At 47.3% G+C, this 21,931-nt stretch overlaps 1 protein-coding gene across 1 annotated transcript; it reads left to right on the top strand.

Moving 5' to 3' along the window:
- Window positions 1-103: 103 nt before the first annotated feature.
- Window positions 104-21,411, top strand: LOC104829106 (cryptochrome DASH-like). The gene is made up of 14 exons (XM_010563189.1): window positions 104-169; window positions 295-467; window positions 2,316-2,409; window positions 4,230-4,360; window positions 5,250-5,398; window positions 5,776-5,864; window positions 7,955-8,028; window positions 9,761-9,850; window positions 11,762-11,841; window positions 13,161-13,220; window positions 14,320-14,477; window positions 18,326-18,445; window positions 19,481-19,657; window positions 21,304-21,411. The coding sequence occupies exons 1-14, from the start codon at window positions 104-106 to the stop codon at window positions 21,409-21,411; spliced, it is 1,569 nt and encodes a 522-aa protein (XP_010561491.1).
- The last annotated feature ends 520 nt before the right edge of the window (window positions 21,412-21,931 follow it).

Here is a 21,931-nt window from a genome sequence, read left to right as displayed (position 1 = left end):
GGCGCCGATCTGAGGGAGGAGAGCCGGGCCGGGCTGAGGGGGCCGGGCTGAGGGAGGACAGAGCTGGGCCGGGTGAGGCGGGACCGGCCCCCGTCGAGGCACCATGTCGGGGGCGGCGAGGACGGCCATCTGTCTGCTGCGCGGCGACCTGCGCGCCCATGATAACCAGGTAGGGCTCGGCCAGCGGCCCCCCGGGTATTTCTTTAGAAATAACCCTGCTCCTGGGTAGGCTGGGGAGAGGTGCGCACTGCATCCTGCCCCCGAGAGCTGCCAGGGCCCTCTCTGTGTTTCCAGGTGCTCCACTGGGCTCAGAGTAACGCAGATTTCGTTATTCCCCTCTATTGCTTCGACCCGCGGCACTACGTGGGCACCCCCTGCTATGGCTTCCCGAAGACAGGGCCCCATCGGCTCAGGTTTTTGCTGGAAAGCGTGAAGGATCTAAGAGAAACACTCAAGAAAAAAGGAAGGTAGTTGAGAAAGCACTGTGCAAATAACATGTCTAATTTTATTTTCCTAGTTGTTCTCAACACATATCTGTGCTGTGAGTCAAATCATGTCATATACTCTGGGCTCTGATGATGGCTCGCTTCAGAGTGCCACAGCCCTTCTGTGAGGTACAATAAGGTCCCATACATAACGCTGTTCAGATGACCTGCTGTGGCATTTGCAAGGGAGCAAAAAGCCATGCAGGCTGCATGCCATTCGGGATTTTGCTTTCTCAAACTCAGATACCACAGATGGGTGTCAGCCTTGAGCGCTTTGCCCAGAGTCCTGACGACTGGCGACATGAACGGCAGTCTTCTGAGATTTAGGCAATGACACTAGCTACTGTGGCATGCGTCCTTCCTTGTTCCTAGCGAGTTTGCCCTAGGAGTTGGCTTGAGACAGACCATCATGGATCCTGGCTTGTGAGACTGGAGAGTTTAGTTTGCTCATGCCCTGTCCTGCTAAACCCAATCTCTTTGGTAGGCTACACTGTGGGAAGGGAGTCTTCAGGGATTCCTCTTTCACTATGCCTTTAGAAACCATAACTGGGGTAGACCAGGGCCTGAAGGTCTACATGCTGAAGAATCCTATTACCAGATAACATCTGACTTTGCTTAGCAGAAGGTGTGTCAGCCAGCCTGTTTTCTCTGAGAGCAGCAGAACAGTGGTAGTAGAAGCAAGAGGAATGGCTCTGGGTTTGCAGTGCAGTGTGGACCACGCAGATGGTGAATGTTACAGGAGACTGAAGGAACTGGTCACTGGGTATTTGCAGCCATACCCCACAGTGAAAAGATTCAGAGCTGCTTGAATGCTGCTGTGCTGTTGTCAGTGGCTGATAAGAGACTGGTCTTCTGCAGTGATAGACGTGTGGTTATGAAGAGCCAAGCTAAGACCTAGGCTCCATTTCCGCAACCATGAAGTACCTTCATGGTAGTGGTAGACAGTAATCTCCTCCATGTCCAATCTGTGGTGTTCCCTGTGGGCAGCTTGGTCTCTGCTTTTCTGTGGGAAGTAAGGGGAACTGCTCTCTCAGCAGCACCCATTGCTTCTGCCTTCTTCAGACCCAGCCCACCTTTGAAGAAATTTTTCAGTTATGCTTTAATTGTTCTGGGAAAAACACTGTATTACCCCTTCAAGAAATTATTCTCCAGCACAGGCCTCTGTTACATGACACAGTAGGGGGTGTGTGTACATGCATGCGCACGTGCATGTGTGTGAGAGACAGGAAAAGGGACAGAGTCACGTATGAGGCTCCTCACAGAACTCTGCACCCACCTCTGATGAACTTTCTCACCACAGCTTCTCTTTTGGTCTGATGCCCTGGGTACACAGCTGGGCAGTTGGTGAGGTTGCAAGGTGGGAGGGAAGTTCTGTTGACTCTGTTACAAACACAGAATGTTCAGAGGAAAGAATTTCTTTGAATACTCCCACATGAAAGTGGAGAGGGGTCTGTCCACAGGCCACCACTACCTGTGAAGGGGACTGAAAGAGGAACAAGTTCTTGCATCTCAGCCTTAGTGTGTGAGGATGAACAGATCTGACAGTTTTACTTTTAGGTAACAGCCTGGCTTTCTGCCCAGTCATCCTTTCTAAGGCATCCAAGGTGGTAGAAATGTGTTTGACACAAACTCAGCCCCAGAGGCTTACAAACTGTGTTCAGTGGGTCCTAAAAAATGTAGGCTAGTCAAATCATGTCTGTCTGCCTCCGTATGCTCTCTGTGCTCTGTAGAGAACTAGTACATGGGTGGCTGGGCCAGGACTTGGGCCTCCTGTACACATAAATAACAATAACATCAAGCCTAATTCAGGTCAATATTTTGTGTTTGCAGTACCCTGGTTGTGAGGAAGGGGAAGCCAGAAGATGTGGTTTGTGATCTGATTACGCAGTTGGGCTCTGTCAGTGCTGTGGCTTTCCATGAAGAGGTAAGGGAAATATTTGAGTGACATTGTTAAAAGATAAAATTAGGTTGTTGTCGTGGTTTAACCCCAGCCAGCAACTAAGCACCACGCAGCCGCTCACTCCCTCCCCCCCCATCCAGTGGGATGGGGGAGAAAATCAGGAAAAGAAGTAAAACTCCTGGGTTGAGATAAGAACGATTTAATAGAACAGAAAAGAAAAAACTAATAATGATAATGATAACACTAATAACATGACAATAGTAGTAATAAAAGGATTGAAATGTACAAATGATGCGCAGGGCAATTGCTCACCACCTGCCGACCGACACCCAGCCAGTCCCCGAGCGGTGAATCCCTGCCCCCACTTCCCAGTTCCTAAACTAGATGGGACGTCACATGGTATGGAATACACCGTTGGCCAGTTTGGGTCAGGTGCCCTGGCTGGGCATGAGAAGCTGAAAAATCCTTGACTCTAGTCTAAACACTACTGAGCAACAACTGAAAACATCAGTGTTATCAACATTCTTCACATACTGAACTCAAAACATAGCCCTGTACCAGCTACTAGGAAGACAGTTAACTCTATCCCAGCTGAAACCAGGACAGTTGTGGCGGTTTCTTCCACAACCAAATAGTCATGCAGATCCTGTGTGTTCAGAGCCTTTCTTGTCCATGGTATAGTTAGCCTTGGGGAAACTGGCTAGCTCCTGGGATGGGGATGGTGTAGGTGTCTGGGTGGGAGTCCTTGCTGGATGACAGCAGCTATTTGTCATTGATCACTTGAAAGTGCTGTGTCTTGAGGAAGAGGAGTTTCCAGCAACTGGCATTTTTAGGTCAGCTGAGTCCATTTCTCCTTCTGTTTGCATCAAGCTGCCTCTTCCTGGCACCTTTCTTGCACAGGGAGCTAGCTGTCAGGGGGCATATTGTATCGAGTGTAGAAAAAGCCCACAGTGAGTTGACAGCACCCATATTTAGGCAGTTGCCCACCAGTGTGTTGAAGAATGAAAGATGAGTCCAGTCTTAGACTGCTCATGGGCTTGGTGTGTCACTGACATGTTTTCACTGAGCTGACTAAGTGGTTTGATCCAGAGCCTGCTGAATTCAGTGGAGGGCTCTGGATCCAAACCACTGGGTCTGGGGGCTTTGTGTACACACACATACGTATGTATGTATATAGATGCACTCAGTATTAGCCAAGTCTGTTTCTTAGAGCTGTCTAATGCAGGATCACTCTGTGACCTGCACTTCAGGTGTTCCTGCTGTCAGGCCTAAGACCCTTGTAATGACAACCTACACATCTCATAGTGTCTTGTTCCATGCAGCACTAAAAGCAGCCACAGAGGGTCAGACAAAAGGCTTCTTCTAACTCCAGAACCTTTTTCCTGACAGCGACCAGTAACAGATTGGTTATTGACCCAGAGGAGACCACAGGAGCGGGACAAATCTGTAAAGATACTTCCCCTGAATACTTTCCCAGCTTCCAAGAATCTGTGGCTCAAGGACTTCTTGAAACAGGAATGCTATCCTGATACTCAATAACCCTCAGTGGATTTCTTTTAAATATATTTGTCCAGTCACCCTTCCAGTCCATGCAAACTTAAAAGATCTGCAACATCCTACATCAAGGGGTTCCTTATTCTGGCATTGGCACTACTAATTGAGAGTGAAAACATTTGTTGGGTTTGGCAAAGGGAAATACTCAGAGATTGTCTGTGTGCACCTCTCTCTAAAGAGATGAAGCTAACTGAGATGAGGGAGGAAGGCAAGACCGGGGACCAGGGTCAGTGCACATGTGGGAGCTGAGGCTGTGCAGGCATGGCCTCACTGCCTTTTGTTCTCCCTAGGCCACGCAGGAGGAGCTGGATGTGGAGAAGCAGCTGTGCCAGGTGTGTAGTCAGCACGGGGTGAAGATTCACACATTCTGGGCATCCACGCTGTATCATCGGGATGACCTTCCCTTCAGGCCTATTGCCAGGTGGGCTGCTCCATGGGGTCACTCACTCCTCCACTGTCTCATTTGTTTCTCACACCAGGAGGGGTCTTAGTCATCTAATCCCACAGGGAAGGGACCTATTAGTCCATCTGCATTTATGGAACAGTGCTGTCATGCTCATACACATCAAGGGGAAGGGGCACATTCATCCCTTTCTACTAGTAGGATTTACACTTCAGTATGCATAAATCCAAGGGGTTTGTCTGACCATTGACTTGAGGGACTGATTTCTCTTTGCCCTTCCACCAGCACAGTTTGGATACTCAGTCTGCAGTGCCTGGAGTCCTTGTGACATTGGGCTGGATTGCTCCATTACCCCATCTGTCTAAATGCAGCTGCCTATGACAGTAGCCCTTTGCGTGTGGGCTCTTCATAGCTCCCTCAATAGTCACTTTAGGTGTAGTGGATGGAGTTGAGTGATTCACGGTATCCTATAGAAAATGTATAAAATGGGGCCGAAGAGTCAGGCCATAAAAATGCCTGTTTCTCTCCATTGACTGAAAAGGCAGCAGGAGGTTCCAAATTTTTACATTGAGGTCAGCCTTGTGGGTAATCAGAAGTTAGGTGAGATAAATCTGAACCTCATGGGTTGCCCCATCAGGACACATCTTAAATTGAAAAGGCACCATTTGCATCAGAAACAGAAAGAAATTGGGTGAAGGACTGAACTCCTGTTTGCTGCTAGCTCCAGGGACATCTACCTCTATTATGCCAGGCAGTATACAAACATGCATCACAAATACGCACTCTGCCTCTGGAGAGTGCAGCCTGGAAAGCTAACCCTCCATCTGTGGAAGCTGCTGTGTGGTGCTGTGTGGAGGGGCCAGGGTAGCCATCCTGTGGAGATCTGACTGCGCTGTAATCTGCACAGGTTGCCTGATGTCTACACTCATTTCCGAAAAGTGGTGGAATCTGAGGTGAAGGTCCGGCCAACCCTGCGGATGGCAGATCAGCTAAAGCCTCTGGCTCCAGGGGTGGAAGAAGGGTGTATTCCTACAATGGAGGATTTGGGACAGAAGGGTAACAAAACTTAATTTGGCAGTTGCTCCCATGAAATCCTACTTAGAGATGTTTCTTACTGACAATCAAAACATGGACCCCTCCTAAAGGCGGTGGTTGCCCTTCAAACTGTAACTAAGCCTCCCTTCACTCATACAGCAAATGAAGGTACATTCCCTGCATGGAGGAGCTGCCCTGCAGCTGGGTCGAAAACATCCTCTTAGTCAGTAATTTTTAATATGTCTGATGTGGCCCTTGTTTTAAAGGAAGACCAGGGCACAAATCTTTTATGTCCCCAAAGCAGACAGTCCTACTGCTAAACATCCCTAGATTTTAAGCTCCCTACCTTTGAGATGCTTTCCAAGGGAGTAACAAGGTGATGGTGTTTTCTGTGGCAGATCCTGTGACTGATCCACGAACAGCCTTCCCCTGCAGTGGAGGAGAGACACAGGCTTTAATGAGACTGCAGTATTATTTTTGGGACACGGTAACTCTTATATTTCCTTGTCTACATCCTCCCACTTGTACATATGGCTGTGCAAGTGGGTGAGGCTGCAATTTCACTTCCTAATAATGTTTCCTTAGCTCCTGTATAACACTTTACGAAGGAGGGAATTAGCATTATTTCAGTTTTTCAGAGAGACAAACTAAATAAAAAAGAAGTCATCCAGGAACTGGGAATGTAAGCCAAATACTTACGAACTAGTTTAGTGGCCATCCCTCTTGAGTCTTTTTTTCCATCAACATTTGGGAATCAGGACAATTTTATAGCTCCTTTACCTCAGTTTGCCCTTTCTACTCTCCTGTCCCACATCATCAGCAATGTAGGTCCTCCATTTTGGAGGAGTGAAAAGTGGCCTAAAGGGCTGCAGTTGCAGGTGGGGTGAGGAACAACTGACCCAAGCTGCTGCCTGCAGTTAAAAATAGTAGGAGGTTCCTAGTAGTCCGGTTTAAAAACTTGCAGCCAGTAAGTACTGCTACTTCTTGCTTCCTCGCTTTGGTGGAGTGAAGCTGCTGCTGACTGCATTTTGTGTGTGCATCCTGACTGTTTTTAAACTTTTTCCTGGTCTAGTTTGAGGAACTGCCTTAAATTTGCCTAGCATGAATTTAGACGAAGACACATGTGCTGATTTCCAACAGCATCAGACCCTATGCAGCTTTGTGGATAAAGGGGGTAGCATCTCTCCAGCTGAGATGTATTAAGAAGTGCGCTGTGCCCAGTGCACTCACTGGGACACCCCCCCGGGGATTCCTTCAGCTGTGCTACAGAAGTTCCTGCATTCCCTTGCTGTTGGGCGAGCATTGTCATGGTTTAACCCCACTAGGCAGCTCAGCTCCACGCAGCCACTCCCTCACTCCCCACCAGTGAGATGGGGGAGAGAATCAGAGAGGTAAAAGTGAGATAACTCGTGGGTTGAGATAAAGACAGTTTAATAGGTAAAGCAAAAGCTGCATGTACAAGCAAAGCAAAAGCTGCATGCACAAGCAAAGCAAAATAAGGACTTACTCACTACTTCCCATCAGCAGGCAGGTGTTCAGCTATCTCCAGGGCTCCATCACACCTAAGTTACTTGGGAAGACAAACGCACTCACTCCGAACATTCCCCCCCGCTTCCTCCATCTTTCCCACCTTTTACTGCTGAGCGGGACATCATATGGTCTGGGATATCCCTCGGGTCAGTTGGGGTCAGCTGTCCCAGCTGTGTCACCTCCCAACTCCTTGTGCCCCCCCCCAGCCTGCTTGCTGGCGGGGTGGGGTGAGAAGCAGAAAAGGCCTTGACTCTGTGTAAGCACTGCTCAGCAATAACAAAAACATCCCTGTGTTATCAACACTGTTTTCATCACAAATTCAAAACATAGCACCACACAAGCTACTCTGAAGAAAATTAACTCTATCCCCACCAAAACCAGTGCAAGCATACGATCAAACAGTAATACAATCTGCTGGAAAACCTGTTCCTTCTTTTTTGTTACACAAATACTGTCTTGGTGAGCTAGAACAGCCCTTTAGCAGTTGTAACCTGTGCAGTGAAGGGAATCAAGGAGAGATCAGGCTTCCCTATGTCCTCTGCATTGTCAGCAGAGTGCTCAGAAAATGGAAGGTCTGCACCCTGCTGTAAATATGGGTGGCCCAGAAATAACAGCGATCAGGATTCCTGCAGCTAGTGTTGGGTGCTGTCAGATACTGTGGTTTTCAAACCCAAACAAGCAGCCACATGGGCAAGAGAACCGGTCACCAGTGCTACTGGAGCTTTTAAGTGGATTATTGACCCGGAGTCAGGAGGGTATGGGCAGAGAGAAGCACAGCCAGGTTCATAGTGCTTGTAGAAAGGAATGTGCTACAGGCTGAAGCGGGGAGCATAGCTTGTGACACGCATCCCAGAGCTATAATGAAAACTGCTGGCCTGATTAATTCCTGTGCACTGGAGGCAGTAATTTGGCAGCTCTGTAGTCCTTGCAGGCAGCCATGAGAGGGATCCCAGCCCTGCCAGATTGCCCTGGCTCCAGTATGAAAGAAAACATATTTAGCATGTTGCACATAAAGTATTAAAACCTTTTGTTCTTTTGCTCACACAGAACCTGGTTGCATCTTACAAGGAGACTCGGAATGGACTGGTGGGAATGGATTACTCAACTAAATTTGCACCATGGTAAAGAATTTTGTTGTGAGGCTGGAAGCTCCTTCTCTGCTCCTATTCCGAACTGATGTTATGTGTCTGCTGAGTGCTCACTGGGCATGGGTAGGGGCCTAGGTGTGATTCCCTTGCCCTTTTCTTGGGGTAGGGCAGCTTCAGAGAGCTGCTCTTTATTGCGCTTCCAGGCAGCAGTTCCCTGGGAACATTCCTGCAATTAGGAATTCCTGAAGTGTAGCAGTACTGTGCCAAGAGCCCAGTGTGCTGGGAGCAGCGATGTGGACAGGGCACTGGACAGACACACAACTTGGCTTTGGCTTTGTGCTGTTTTGTTTATCTGGGGTGGTTGAGAGCAGCCAAGGAAGAAGGGTAGCTTCAGCGTGTTGATAGGGCTGTAAGCAGAACTCGATCCAGTCCTGGTTTGCTGAATACTGTGGGACAAGTTGCCTCACCTCACGGCCATTCCATTTTTCTGTGGGGTGAAGAGACACTTCTGATTATTCCTATTGCAAAAGGATCTCTTGTTTGGGTAAATATAATAATTCTAATTAGGGGTTTTAGTCTCTGGTGCTGGAAGGGGGAGTGTTAATTCCAGACTGAAACTGCAGCAGCAGAACCCAGTTCAGCCTAATGCTGAGAACATCTGGAGTGTTTTCCCGACATAACTGCAATGAGAAACAATTTGCTGAGGCTGTTACAGGTCAGGATATCTTATTTTCAACTGGCTTTGTGCTGTAATGGTTGCAGTGTATGGCTCCACCTGGTGGCACTTTGGGATCCCAGGACCACTGGCACTGCAGTTACTTACTTGCGGCCTCCACTCTGTTTTTTCCAAGCTGGCCATTAGCCCAGAGCAGACAGTCCTGATCTGCCTGCCCCAAAGTGTTCCTCTGTCAGATAATGAAAATCAGAACGGGTCAGATTGCAGCCAGGCATTCACATCTCATACTGGCCACTTCTAAGTGTTAGAGCTGGTCAACAATTAAGGAAAAACTCTTCAGGCCCTTTCTTCCTGTTTTCCAGAATTCATTAGAACATCAAATGTTTCCACAAGCCCTAGTGGGAAATTGCAGTAAAATACATTTCTAGGAAAATCAAGGTAAAAGTTGTTCTTTATCACCCTTTGTGATGGGGTTGGCATCTACAAGCTCTTTTCTGTCTTGCACAGCACTGATTTGGAACAAATGGAAGGAGCCCAGTGGGTTGGAATGCCAGAGCTGGGTTTGATTCCCTAGTTTTCTTACCCTGCCTGAGATTTTCAGGAAGTCACTTGCCTTCTGTGGTTGCTCAAATGAGACACTAAGGTACTGCAGGGAAAGGAGCCCTGGGCATATGATAAATAGGTTTATAGTAAAAGGAGGGCTGTTGAACAGCTAGGACAGTTGATGCAGAGGTTGACATTTGAGATCCATTTCTGGATTTGTCATTGGTGTGCTAAGTCACCAGCTGATCAAGGTCTTCTAGGTGAAACTTGTCAAACTTCTGTAAAACGATTTATCTCATTAGGTTGGAGACTCCTGTAACAGTCATACGCTTGGAAAGGGGGAGGGATTTTGATTCTCAGATTGCAGAGTTGCAAAAAAGTCACACGACTTTGAGAAGCCATTTGGGAAGTCAGTGGCAGAACTGCAAACTGAGCAAAGTTTTCAGACAACAACTCGAAACACAAAACTGCCCCTCCACTCCCTCCCCTCAGACGTCAAGCTGTCAGTCCCACATTGCGTTCAGGACATCATTCTTCTGCTTTCAGGCTGGCACTGGGCTGCATTTCACCTCGATACATCTATGAGCAGATCCAGAAGTATGAAAAAGAGAGAACGGCAAATCAGAGCACATACTGGTATGTCCCTGCACGATCACTGTGGCTTGTTTTCTCTGAAAAGGAAACTGGCATCTCATGCACAGGAGAGAGTGATTTGTTAACTTTCTCTTTAATGAATGTCTGTTTTTCCTGTGCCTTCTGTCTGGTTCCTCTGGGTTGCATTGCAGTTCTGTTTCAGTATGGATTTATTAGTCTGCCTTTGACATCCAGGGGCTTTAGGCTCTTTATAAGTAAAAATTATTAATGCTAGTTGTCATTATTATTGCTGGCAAATTGTGGTTCATGATTTTTAAAACTGATCTCTGTAAATCAGCACCATCCCTCTCTGTATTGTTATTATGTGCTAGATGATAAGGAAGAAGAATGATTTACAAATAAAGGCCAAAGGGTTTCTCATGCCAAGGATATGAACAGGGTTTCACCCAAAAGTCTCAGTGACTGTCCGACTTGTAAAAATCGCATGGTGTCAGGACCACCTCTGGCCACAGTCCAGCAAATGGTCCCCTGCTTGCTTGGCTGCCTGGCCATGACCACACCACTATAGCAATGGGGAAGAGGGGACTAGGAAGTGGGCTTAATGCATCCTGCCTTGTCACCCATGCTCTTCGTCACCTCGCTCCTGACTGCTTGCATGCCTGCTGGTTGTGCTGAAGGCGTCTGGGGGACAGTTGAGTCAGTGTATCAATCCCTGGGCTGGCCTTGAACTTCTCATGCACTCTAATCTGCCCAGACACTGTGAATTAGAGCCTGGTAGGAAGCTCTTATGGAGAAGGAGGTTCATGTTAGAGCCTGGCCTAACACTAGACCTGGATAGGAAGAAACCCAAACCAGAAAGTCTGTGTAAACTGTAGAACTGTTTTTTGTATTAGTTTGTTACATTTGCAACATGTCAAACAGCACAGTGGTTGGTGAAGAACAGGCAGAACATTGCCAACGATTCTGGCCAAAATACTCAATTTCATTAAAATTCAAATGACGGATAAAATATCGACCTTTTGCCTGTTGAATGTATGCTGCCTTTTTTTTTAATTCAAAGACAATTAAGAAAGGAAAGATTTCAAGAAATGAACATACTCATGTTTTTCCATCTAATAGTCAGCCAGCCTGCCTGCAGCTGGGGTGCCATGGTGATCTGAGCATTTTAAAGCGATAAATAACTACAAAAAAGAAGCTGTCAAGCTCCTAGAGACGGTAGTCAACTGTACAGTGAAGTATAGGTTGTGGTGGCTGCACATGAGGGACTGATTGAACCTCAGTGTCATGACACTAGTTTTTAGCATTTGGACAGTGTCCTGTTTTGTAATCAGATTTTCCAGAAAGATCTTGTAAGCAAAAACATCAGCCGAACAGAGTATTTCCAATATGCCAGATTGCTGAAGCAGGTCTCAGAGGCTGAGGTGCCATCATTTTATAAGAAGCTGTTTTTATATAAAATTTTTTATATAAAACTATTTTCTGCAGGCCTAGCACCTGATCTCATGAGCTAGACCAATGTAAACCTAGTTTTGAAGGGTGCCTTCAAGTCCCATATAAAGGTTATTGCTTAAATCAGTGCAAAACTCTTAGGAATGTGCTGACATGCTTGCTCATGTGGAAGCATGAAGCTGAATCAGGTCCTCACCCTGCTCTTTGGAGAATTACATCCCAGTAGGGATGGATGAGGAACAGGTTTCCTGAAATTCTGCTCCTGCACTTGAGTTAAGGAAAGCTTCCCAAGTGATTCATGCAAAGTTTGCCTTCACTGTTGTCATCCAGGTGCAAGCTAGATAAGTAGGCTTGAGGCAAGAGCTGGTACCATGGGAAGGTATGTGAAGTTGCGCACTGTGAATAAACCTCACGGCATTAATGATGGGTGCTATGGAAGCAAAATCCTGAATCAGTAATTTTATCTGACCCACAGTGCAATACAGACATGGCTTTGTGTTTTAGGGTCCTGTTTGAACTGCTGTGGCGGGATTACTTTCGATTTGTGGCCCTGAAGTATGGCAGAAGAATTTTCTCATTAAGAGGTGCGTATGGATCACTATATTTGGAGAGGAAAGGTACAGTCTTACAAAAGGGAAAGTAAAGAGAAGAGGCCGTCAGCATTGGGTTGTACAAATGTTCTTCTCAGAGCACTTGTGTCACCACCCTGCGATATTGCTGGGGACTTCCCATTGGCACAGAAGTGCCTCAACACTACGATGTTAGACACTGTAGACACTGAGACTTTTGCCCCAAATCTGATTAGATACGGGGAGTATTGTTAACATGTGTCAGTGGGAAACAACAGCACAATAAGAGTAAAGATGCTGTTTCTGGAGACATTCCACCTTTGGAGAGAATCCAGGCTTCAGGCTTGCCCAAGTTCACCAGATAATTTGGGACAGAGCAGGAATCAACCCAGCAACGTGAATCCCAAGAAACCAGATATTCTTTCTGCCTTGTACTACATAGGAATCAGAATGAGATTCAGCTCCAGACCCAGTGACTTGCGTGCAGGTGTCTACATGTGAAATGGGGGTCTGGACTCTCAGTGAAACAACAAATATCTAGTCCATATAGTCAGGAAACCCTACAGCTGATGCCTGTGCTGGGTGAGCTGTTCTCCATGTGATGTAGCTGCCCACACCTCAGCATCCAGCACTGTTTTAGATGCCCTAGGGCAGTCTGCCTGGCATCCAGCCTGTGTCACATCTGCCAGGCCTATGTGGCTGTTTCGAATGCCCTACAGCATCTCAGATGGCACTGGATGCCAGTGGTGGGCCTAACCTTGTATGTCTGGAGCTGACAGCTGAGTCCTCCCTGCTGCCTCCATTCCACGGTACAGAGGACTGTAATTGCCACTGGACCCCTGCAAACATAAACTCATCTCCCTCATCTGCTCCTACCCCACTGCAGGAGCAGTGTTACCGGGGACTTCTGCCTGGTAATTCTGGGTTTAGTATCTGCTACAGAAACAGATTTCACATAAATATAGTCCTGGAGTAAAAGTGAACAAGAAAATACTAGCTTGGGCCAGAGCACATCTCCGACCACTTGTGAGGTCTGAGTAATTTTTAATTAAAAAACAGAAGAGCAAACACCAACAAAACAAATAATCAAAATCTGTTAGGGCTTAAGCATCCTCCGTGTGCATGAGACACCCCTTGGCAACACCTGAAAGGAGGAATGGATCACCTCTAAACCTTTGCAGAAGGAACATGGCTTGTTTGTAATACCCACTGAGAGGGCTAGCTTCATCCTAACATCTCGTGTCAACCAAGGCGCCTCTCGCTGTCATTGTTTTATTAATAACTGCCTGTGTCAGCATTTGTCTTCATTAACCGTTCATTTTTTTCCTCAATAGGGCTTCAAAATAAAGAGGTCCCCTGGAAAAAGGACCTTCAGCTCTTTGACTGTTGGAAAGGTCAGTAGAAACCACAGGTTTGGCTAAGTGTACTTTTGGTTTCCACGTGTCTGTATGCTAACATGTGCCCTAATGCTAACTCAGATTTACATAGGGGAACTGTCAGTATGATCAGGGCCTGTCATTTAAGCTGTTACCACCAAACAAGAACCCAACCCCTTGGTTCAGTGCGAGTGCAGGATACTTGGCTTCCCTTGAGACTGAGCGCCGTACAGGAGCAGGCCCACAGGGTATCATGAATGGCCAGGCTGTGTCCAGCTGGTACACACTTTGTGAGATGTGCTGCAGTTACATTTTACTGCCCAGGTGGAAGTGTTTATGACCTGTTGGTCCCTTCTGTTTAGTCACACAGAGGCTGACCAGCCCTTCTAATCAATGCTAGATTGCCATGCCTGCTACATTTTGTTCTTCTGATTGGTTTTGGTTAGAAGGTTAAAACAGCATTAGAATAAATCACATCTTTTGTTATGCCACAGCCTTTTAAAATCCTTGCTTTTCTTTAGCTTTTATAACTTTATTGTCACATGAATAGCAAGCACAATATCTCAAAACTTGGAGGAACTAACAGATTAAACTATCAGAATCAATGACATACACACCTGTATATCTTTCTTCACATTAATGCCATCTGTATCAATTTGCACACAGGTACAATAAATCTTTTCCTTAACAATCAACAAGGCTCTTTACTTTTCAGGTACTAACCCTTGGGGACTTGTCCAATACATCCCTTTCTGCTGTTAGTCACCTGTCAAGAATCTTTCTGTTCTTGGCCCATCTCACTATTGTCTGCATATTTATTTTGCTCTGCAAATTCCCTGCAATCCACCTGATGGTTTTTCCAGTCTGAGATTTTTCTGTACCTTGTTTTTTTCCTTGCCAAAAATTCCCCTCATTTTAATTTTAAGTATTATTTCCCATTTAATTTCTAGTGGATCTTGGTGGCTGCATGCCAGCTAAACCTCACAGAAATCTCTCCCTGCCACTGTACACTGGCAATGTCTTACCTGCTTGGATGGCTGTGAATGCATGACCACAGGTTGGTTTATGAGTGCCCAAAAATGTCATCATGTCCCAGCTCTGTCTTTTGTCTCTGCAGAAGGCAAAACGGGGGTTCCTTTTGTTGATGCCAACATGCGAGAGCTGGCTGCAACAGGCTTCATGTCTAACAGAGGGCGGCAGAACGTCGCCAGCTTTCTCACTAAGGACCTGGGTCTGGACTGGAGGATGGGGGCAGAATGGTTTGCATACCTGCTGGTAAGACTGAACCCTTTGTGTATCTGGAGTTCTTTGTGCTCCCTGCCCTGAGTGAAAGACAGGAGGACAGCTCTGCCTAATAAGGAAGGATACAGAAGATGATCAGTAATTTTCAGGCTGATATAAGTGCATGTATATACTGCTTGCATGGTATGTACTTCCCAAAGCTCACGTAAGAAAAGGGAGTTTTGCCACAGTGAAGCTGCCATCAACCAAGATGTAGCGAGGAAATTTGCAATGAAAGTTTTGATCCTCCATGTATGGTTTTAGCCAGAGATTTGTCACACTTGAGAAAACTCAAAACATAAATTATGTTAACAATGCTCTGATTTGCTCACCCCAGAGGCTGGGGAGGAGGACAGCCCAGAAATAGAACATAAAAAGAAATGTGTTCTGGCCACCGAAGCCAGCATTGGCACAGCATCTTTGCATTGATTGCTGTGGACAGGGAAGTCATCTAGTCAAGAACAGGCGAGTATGGACAATAGCTGGATCAGCTTCCAGAGAGCTCCACCCTGGCTGGAGGCATCCTTCTTCATTCTGGTAAGTCACAGGACTCCTGACAACTGGAGCACCCATTTGTTTCTCATATGCCAATCAGCAGCCATGCAAGCTCAGTTAAATAGCTGGGTTGCTTCTCCATCCTCAGTCCCCATAGCTTCTTCCAGGAGGGTCTGAACAGGCTGGCAGTCCCCAGTTCAGCCCTGTGCATCTTTGCTCGGTTGCCATTATCTCTGGCAATACTGATGGAGGGACTGTCAGTAGCACCATGCTGAGTGCTGAAAACTGAGGCTGAGGAGGTGAACCTGCATTTGTGCTTCACCAGACTGAATGGTACAGACTGAAAAAGACCAAATACTAATACCAGCCTCACATTAAAGATCTTAATCTGTGGGTGGGTAAGAGGCTACTGGTAATCAGGAAACTTTCTACTCACCAGGATGGCTGGAGGTACAGAGAAAACCCAGTCACCTCACCATTATCTGCAATTAAAAAAGCCTTTTTTGTGAATGTAATTTTTTTTTTAGCTTCCTTGGAGCTGGGGTGTGACATGGCTTTGGCTGCAGAGATCTACAGGAAGATCTGGGTGCTTTTCCCATTGCTGCATCTCACACCATTGCTGTGAGCAGTGGTGGGCCTGCACAGTAACACAGTGCAGGACTTCTGCAGATCCTCCAGAAAGTGCTGTTGGTAGCTCCATGCAGTGATGCTTTTCCAGATAAGAGTGAGAGCCCCCAGCAAATGGCACCAGAGAACTTGTATCAGAAAAGCGGTGGCCTTATCCTCCATATCCTAGCTGGAATTAGGATGGAAAATCTTACCTTGAGTGCATTTCTTTTGCAGTTTCAGTGGGTTGTAAAAGATAGCTGATACCCTACGTGCCCTAAGCTTCGTAGCAGTGACTTGCCAACCAGGGGCTGCCTTTCAGTATGGATGATCTAACTCCTGTAGCCTGAGTATGTCACACAATGGCCCTCCAGAAGAATGGTACAGCGCACGCAAATGCACAAACACATCTGTGCCTGCCTGTCCTGCAGAGTGAGCCTCTAGGACCGTTTTGAATGTTTTGTAGTATCTGGCTTTTGATGGCATCTATCAGCTATGGCTTTCAGAGCAGTTACAAAGGTTACTTCATTTCACAGAGAGGGCAGCTTGCTTCATGTACAGGCAAGGCTCGTACTCAAAGTCACCCGTGGATTAAGAGTTGGGAGTCAGGAATCGAGGCTTTGCTCTGATGGGGGGGCAGCCTTGCCTACCTCAGATAGGAGCTTGGTTCACTTTGCAGTCAGACACAGAGGGCCACGGAAGATTCCAGGTCCTATTCCCCACGTGAGGAAGACCTGGAAGGTCTCACACTACTAGAAAGATGCTCCCTGGGTTACTTACCTTTATTCACATGGGCATGAATGTTACCAGCCTTGCTGGAAGCAGGATTTAGCACTCTGCACTAGCCCTGTCATCTTGGGAAGCCCCAGATACTGACTGCCACTGTAGGCTAGTGTGGCACAGGCTGATCCTGGTGTCCTGTCCCTTCCTTTCAGCTTATGTCACACTAATACATTGCTAGACAGCTCTGTTACTTTAACCTGGTGGCATCCCCAGAGTAACATGCAGGAGACATCAGTTTGATGGGGGAGATATGGCTATAGAATGGTAGAGGAGAAACTGGTCTCGCTTGCCTCTAAAAAGGGAAAGCAACGCATATTTCATCTCTGATACTTCCAGCAAAGGCCCACCGAGTGTTTGCACATGTCTGTGAAGAAGAGGGTGTTTGTCATCCACACCAGATGGGCAGGGAGACTAAGGGAAGCTCTCCGCAACTCGCTGAAGCTAGGGGAAAGGTCAGAGACTTCTGGTGTCCTGAACAGAGAATATCTCGGCTATGATTTCATTCACAGGGTCAGGCCCCAAGGACAGGGAGAGAAAGAAACAGAATGCCAGGAAGGGGCAAGGCTGAGGGGGAAATGAGCCTGCCTCCTCCAGTCCCCCTTGGATTTGCCCTCACCTCCCACACACGCTTTCCTGCATGTTAATTGCACAATCAGGCCTCCGATGGCATCTTTCTTCCCCTCCTTATCTCACTGACTGGAGGAAGTGCTGCCGGGAAGGGGAAGCCTGGTGCACACTGAGCATAGTTCGCTATTGATCACCCTGACCCCAGCTCTCGGCTGGCTTTGCAGAGAAGGGGTGAGGGAACTTGGCAGAGCCTATTCCCTTGTGCCTTCTGCCATCTGGGTGCATTGAGCACCTCGCTTTAAGGAGTGGCTGAGATTTTGGAAACATCACTGTGTGGACTGGTTTTTGCTGTGGCTCCAGTAAAGGGAGAAGAGAACAGCACTCAACCTGCTCAGTGACGTGTCTTTGCAAACTCTGCCGCAGCTGCCAGCGCTACACTTTCGCAATGTGGACAGCCCTCCTAGGAATGCTCAAAGATCCTACGCCCTTTTTGCTATCACTGCCACTCCCCTCCTGAGCCATGTTTGAATTGTCCTACAACTGGAAAGCTTCTGATATTGGATTTGAGCCACCCTGCCCAGCTGAAGAGCACTCAGACTGGACCATGTTCTGCTCTCTTTTGTGCCCATTTCAGGAGCCTTGCTCCATTTTACATAAGCATCCTTGAGAGCTTTGTATTTGTTCAGATGTAGAATAACTTGACGATGTGCAGCCTACTAAGTATGTCATGAGAGCTCTAGTGTTTCCCCTAGTAAAGCACCTCTCTCTGCCAAGTCCCTGTGACTTGAGGCTTATTCCCTGATGAAGGTTGAGTATAGCAGGGAAAAAACTGCAGTGTTTGTATTGATTGCATCTTCATACATGCTGTGTGGTCACTCCATACAGTCTGAGTTAGTCTTTTCTCCAGTCTGCCTAACAGGATCTGGAGAGATGATTTTGTTAGTCTGTGTTCTCTGGGTAACTGGTCAGGAAGAATTTTCTCTCCTATTTGAAATGTACTGGGCTACTGTTTCTTGGAATATGAGCACTCAAAAGCTAGGGCTAGTTGTCATGAAGTCTGCCAGATGATGGCAGAAAGAGAATTTTTTAAAAAAAAAGGCAATTGAGAAAGAGAGGGAATTTGATTGGACTTTTACCTGTTTTATTGACCTACAGACCACGAAGTGAAGTAGCCTGGTAAGCTGATCCCAGCTGTATGAAACAGCCATGCAGCATGGTCCTCTTCTGAGCCGGACGGCTGTACCTACATGGGAGAGCTCTGACTACCCCAGTGTGGCCAGACTGATTCCCATGCAAGGAATTGTCCCCTTGAGATAAAGGGTGGATGGGGAGAGAAGATTCATTAAGGGGTGGCCCAGCTCTCCTTATTGTTTTCTTCCTCTGTTCTAAAGGTGGATTATGACGTTTGTAGCAATTATGGCAACTGGTTATACAGCGCTGGTATTGGCAATGACCCACGGGAGAACAGGAAGTTTAACATGATTAAACAAGGCCTGGATTACGACGGCAATGTAAGTCTTGTTTGGCTGCCCTACAATGAATACTGCAGCAAAGCCTATGTGATAGTTTCAGGGAACAGAGGACATCAATCTGCTGTGTGGATACTGCTGCAAAAATAGTTCTGTGATCTCCTTGCCAACAGTCAGGCACGCTCCTCACTGTTGTACAGGAAGATCTTACGTTTACAATCTGCTGCTGTCCCCAAAGAGGCCTCTGTACGCCCTCCCTGCCTTGACGTTGGTCTGTATGTTTAGTGTTTCATCACCATTTCTTCCGGGTAACAGCCACATCCCACCCATATCTGACACAGCCATTTCCCTGAGCACAGAGCAGCTTCTTGGAGGACTCAGAAGTGACAAGAGAGATGCTGCTGCTCACATGGCACCTTGGGAGGTCCTGGAGAGTAGATTAAACCTGTGACTCCTCTGGCTAGCCTCTGTAAGTGGTGGGAGCAGATAAATCGCCTTTTCCATCTGCTTAACCAGTGTTCACATACCAGATTACTTGTTTCCACCCTGTTCCTTATCTTCACGGCAAGCTACACTGTTGGCTTCCGGCACTGTAGCTGGCAGGACTTTGCAAGGAATCAGAAACTAGTCCTAGCAGGGGACACAGCAGTAAAGTTAATGGGAGAGACTGAGGGGCAAGGGGGGTTCATCTTGCCAAGCACAAGAGTGTGCAGCTGAGCTAGTCATGCTAGTTTCCTTCAGTCACTGGAAAGAAAAAAGGACTTCTTGTGAGTGACACTATGTCCTAAACAGGGCAGGTGAACTGTACCGAAAAAGCACCTCTCTCTCCCTCCTCTGCCTGCAGCGTGAGCCTGGGAGAAGAGCTCCAGCACCCAGGTCTCTGCGTTTGGGCACTAATTCTGGGTAGAGGGTTTAGCAGGAGTGGCTAAGAATGGATAGAGGTAACTGATGCTGTAGTACACCAGCTTCTTTACCTGGAAATCAGGCTTCTTTCTTTCATGTTAAGAAAGACCCTTGCTGGGAAGCACTTACAGATTGTTACTGAATAGAACTGTCTCCTGTTGGTTCTGTTTGCAGGGGGATTATGTCCGGCTGTGGGTCCCAGAACTACAGGGCATAAAGGGAGCAGATATCCACACCCCTTGGGCACTGAACAGTGCTGCTCTCTCCCAGGCAGGAGTAACTCTAGGTGAGACCTACCCACAGCCAGTTGTGACAGCCCCAGAGTGGAGCCCACACATCAACCAGAGGCCTGTGAGTACTGGGAGGGTTTGGATGGAGTGGGAGGGCTCCAGGACTGACTGTGAATTCTGCTCTTCTTTCTCAGGTGCAAAGGGAAAAAATTGCTTTAATGCAAAGTCACGTTACGTCACAGCAGAGGGTGATCCAGCCCTGCACAGGGACTGTGCAGCCAGGCTTATTTAGCTGTGTCTGTCCTAGGGAACTAAATAGGTCTGAGGCACAAGCCCAAGTACCCACCTCCTGTCATCCAGACAGTTACATTGTTAGTGTGTTCCCCAGCACTATTTTTCCAGGGCCAACAAGCACCTTCCAGAACCTTGTCCAAGCACAATTTGACGGTACCACGCGCTAAGGACTGTCACAAAATACAGTCTTGACAAAGCCACCCTACATCATACGGACACAAACTGTGCCAGGCCAGTTGGCTTTAGGGCTGAAGGATGAACCCATGCATGTTTCATAGGTAGCTCTTCTTACTCAGGTTTTTTCCTCCTGGATATACATAGTGCCAGATATGAGTGGAAGGATGGGGTATCTCTGAAGGCCTCCGCTGGCCTAACCACCCCCAACGCAGATGGACAGAAGGGAGCCCAGGTTGATGCTCAGTTTCCACTCTGTTCATGAGGTGGAACTCCTACCATGCTTGAGTGCATCCAAACTGGAGTCAGCAAGACCCGTAAATATGGGGACTGGCCCTTGCACTTTGCTTTTTGGGTGTATCTGCCCTTTAGAATGGCAACAGATTAAGATGTGGATCCTGCGACATGTCAAGACTTGCATCTGCTGACTGGGCTGCTGTTCTTGGAGGAGATGTGTATGGAAGGGAAGTGCTCTGTACGTCTGGGTGGGGTCAGTGACGCTGGAGCTGGAAGGGAAGAAGGAAATGGATGTAACCAATGGTTGTGTATTTCAAGGGGTTTTCAGCATTTCATCTTCCCCCATGCATCCTCCCTGCCTCCTCCTGAATGCTACTTTGTGGAGGCTCAAATTTAGTTGTCATACTATGTTTAATGAAGAATGAAGCATGTCTCCATTTTGGGTTTTAATCCCAGGGTGCAGTACCAAATATCTCTGGCCAGATTCCTTTGCATGAGTGAAAAGTTTTGCAGAAGCAAAGCCTTCCACTTCCGGCCATGCTGTTGAAGAGCCTGGATTATTACCCTTCTTGAGATCAGAGAAAGGACTCTGAGATCAGAGAAAGGACTCTGAAGGAGCCCCTCGGTGAGACACTGGTTTGAGGCAGTGATGAAACTTGAACCCAAAAGCTCCTCCATCAGGCAGGAGTTCCACTTTGATCAACTTTCCAGCTCACCTGGGGCTCTGTGGACCTGCACTGCCACACCGTGCTTGTGAAATTAAAATACTGCTGGGAGGGACTGTTGGCCCAGTGTTACTGAGGCCTGGAGAAGAACCTCCCCTCCTAGTCCCTAAAAACTGAGTATCAAAATACCTTTGAAAATGCAAGCCCACACCTTACTAGAAACCCTAGCTTCCTAAGTCCAAGCCTAGAGCCATGTCTGTCAGGCCTCCCCGCCTTTTTAGTGAACTTGGGGGTAGAAGTGCCACGTGCACATTTTTCTGCAATGTCAAGGCTGCTTTGGGATCAGATTCACTCTGCAGCATCGGCAAATACCTCACTGTTCATCTTTCATTTGCAGCAGGGAAGAAGTCCCCATCCCAGGGGCAGGAGAGGACCTGCACACACACCAATGCAGCACAAGGACAGAGGGATAGATTTTTACTTTTCTCACAAGAAAGATGTATGATGAAGGCTGTCCAGGTGCGTGCTGGAAAAGCGCTCAGTGCGAGCTTTCACTGCCAAAGATGCCAGGATAACGGTTGATCTCCTTGAGCCAAGCCAATGATAGAAGTCTGGCCACAACAAAGAAAGTAGGGATCTGCCTCTTCATTCTTTCCAAGGTCATGAGCTGGACGTGTGTATTTGGAGGTTGTGTATTAGCACCAATTGTGGTGATCGGGTCTGGTATTTTCCCTTTGGTGCTTAGGCTGGTGCTGTGAGCTCCTATGCAGTTTGCCTGTTGCTCTCCAGGAGTGGTTTCCCTTCAGTGCTGAGGCTCTGACCCCCACAGACAGTGTATCACTCTCAACTCTGTAAAGTCCTGTGGTTGAAAGGGGCTGTCTAACTAATATTAATTAACCAAAATGGCATGGCCTTTCTGTTTGGAGGAGGTGTGGCTGCTTTTCCAGTGCCTCTTGCTTTGCACTGGTGCTTACAGCTGTTAGAGCTAAATTTCTGCCTCTTTACAAACTGGAGCAGATGGTTTA

This window comes from Haliaeetus leucocephalus, unplaced genomic scaffold (assembly GCF_000737465.1).
Source record: "Haliaeetus leucocephalus isolate CR32 unplaced genomic scaffold, Haliaeetus_leucocephalus-4.0 Scaffold0, whole genome shotgun sequence".
NCBI lineage: Eukaryota > Metazoa > Chordata > Aves > Accipitriformes > Accipitridae > Haliaeetus > Haliaeetus leucocephalus.
The sequence above is the reverse complement of the archived record's forward strand: the minus strand, read 5'-3'. Positions and strand labels throughout refer to the sequence as shown.

What these genes read in the sequence shown, in the direction of transcription:
- LOC104829106 (XM_010563189.1), top strand. Translation starts at nt 104, where the DNA reads ATGTCGGGGGCGGCGAGGACGGCCATCTGTCTGCTGCGCGGCGACCTG. An exon ending in CTGTGGCTTTCCATGAAGAG is followed by an intron (nt 2,410 to 4,229) that starts GTAAGGGAAATA and finishes TGTTCTCCCTAG; the next exon opens with GCCACGCAGGAGGAGCTGGA. An exon ending in CACACATCAACCAGAGGCCT is followed by an intron (nt 19,658 to 21,303) that starts GTGAGTACTGGG and finishes TTTCATTTGCAG; the next exon opens with CAGGGAAGAAGTCCCCATCC.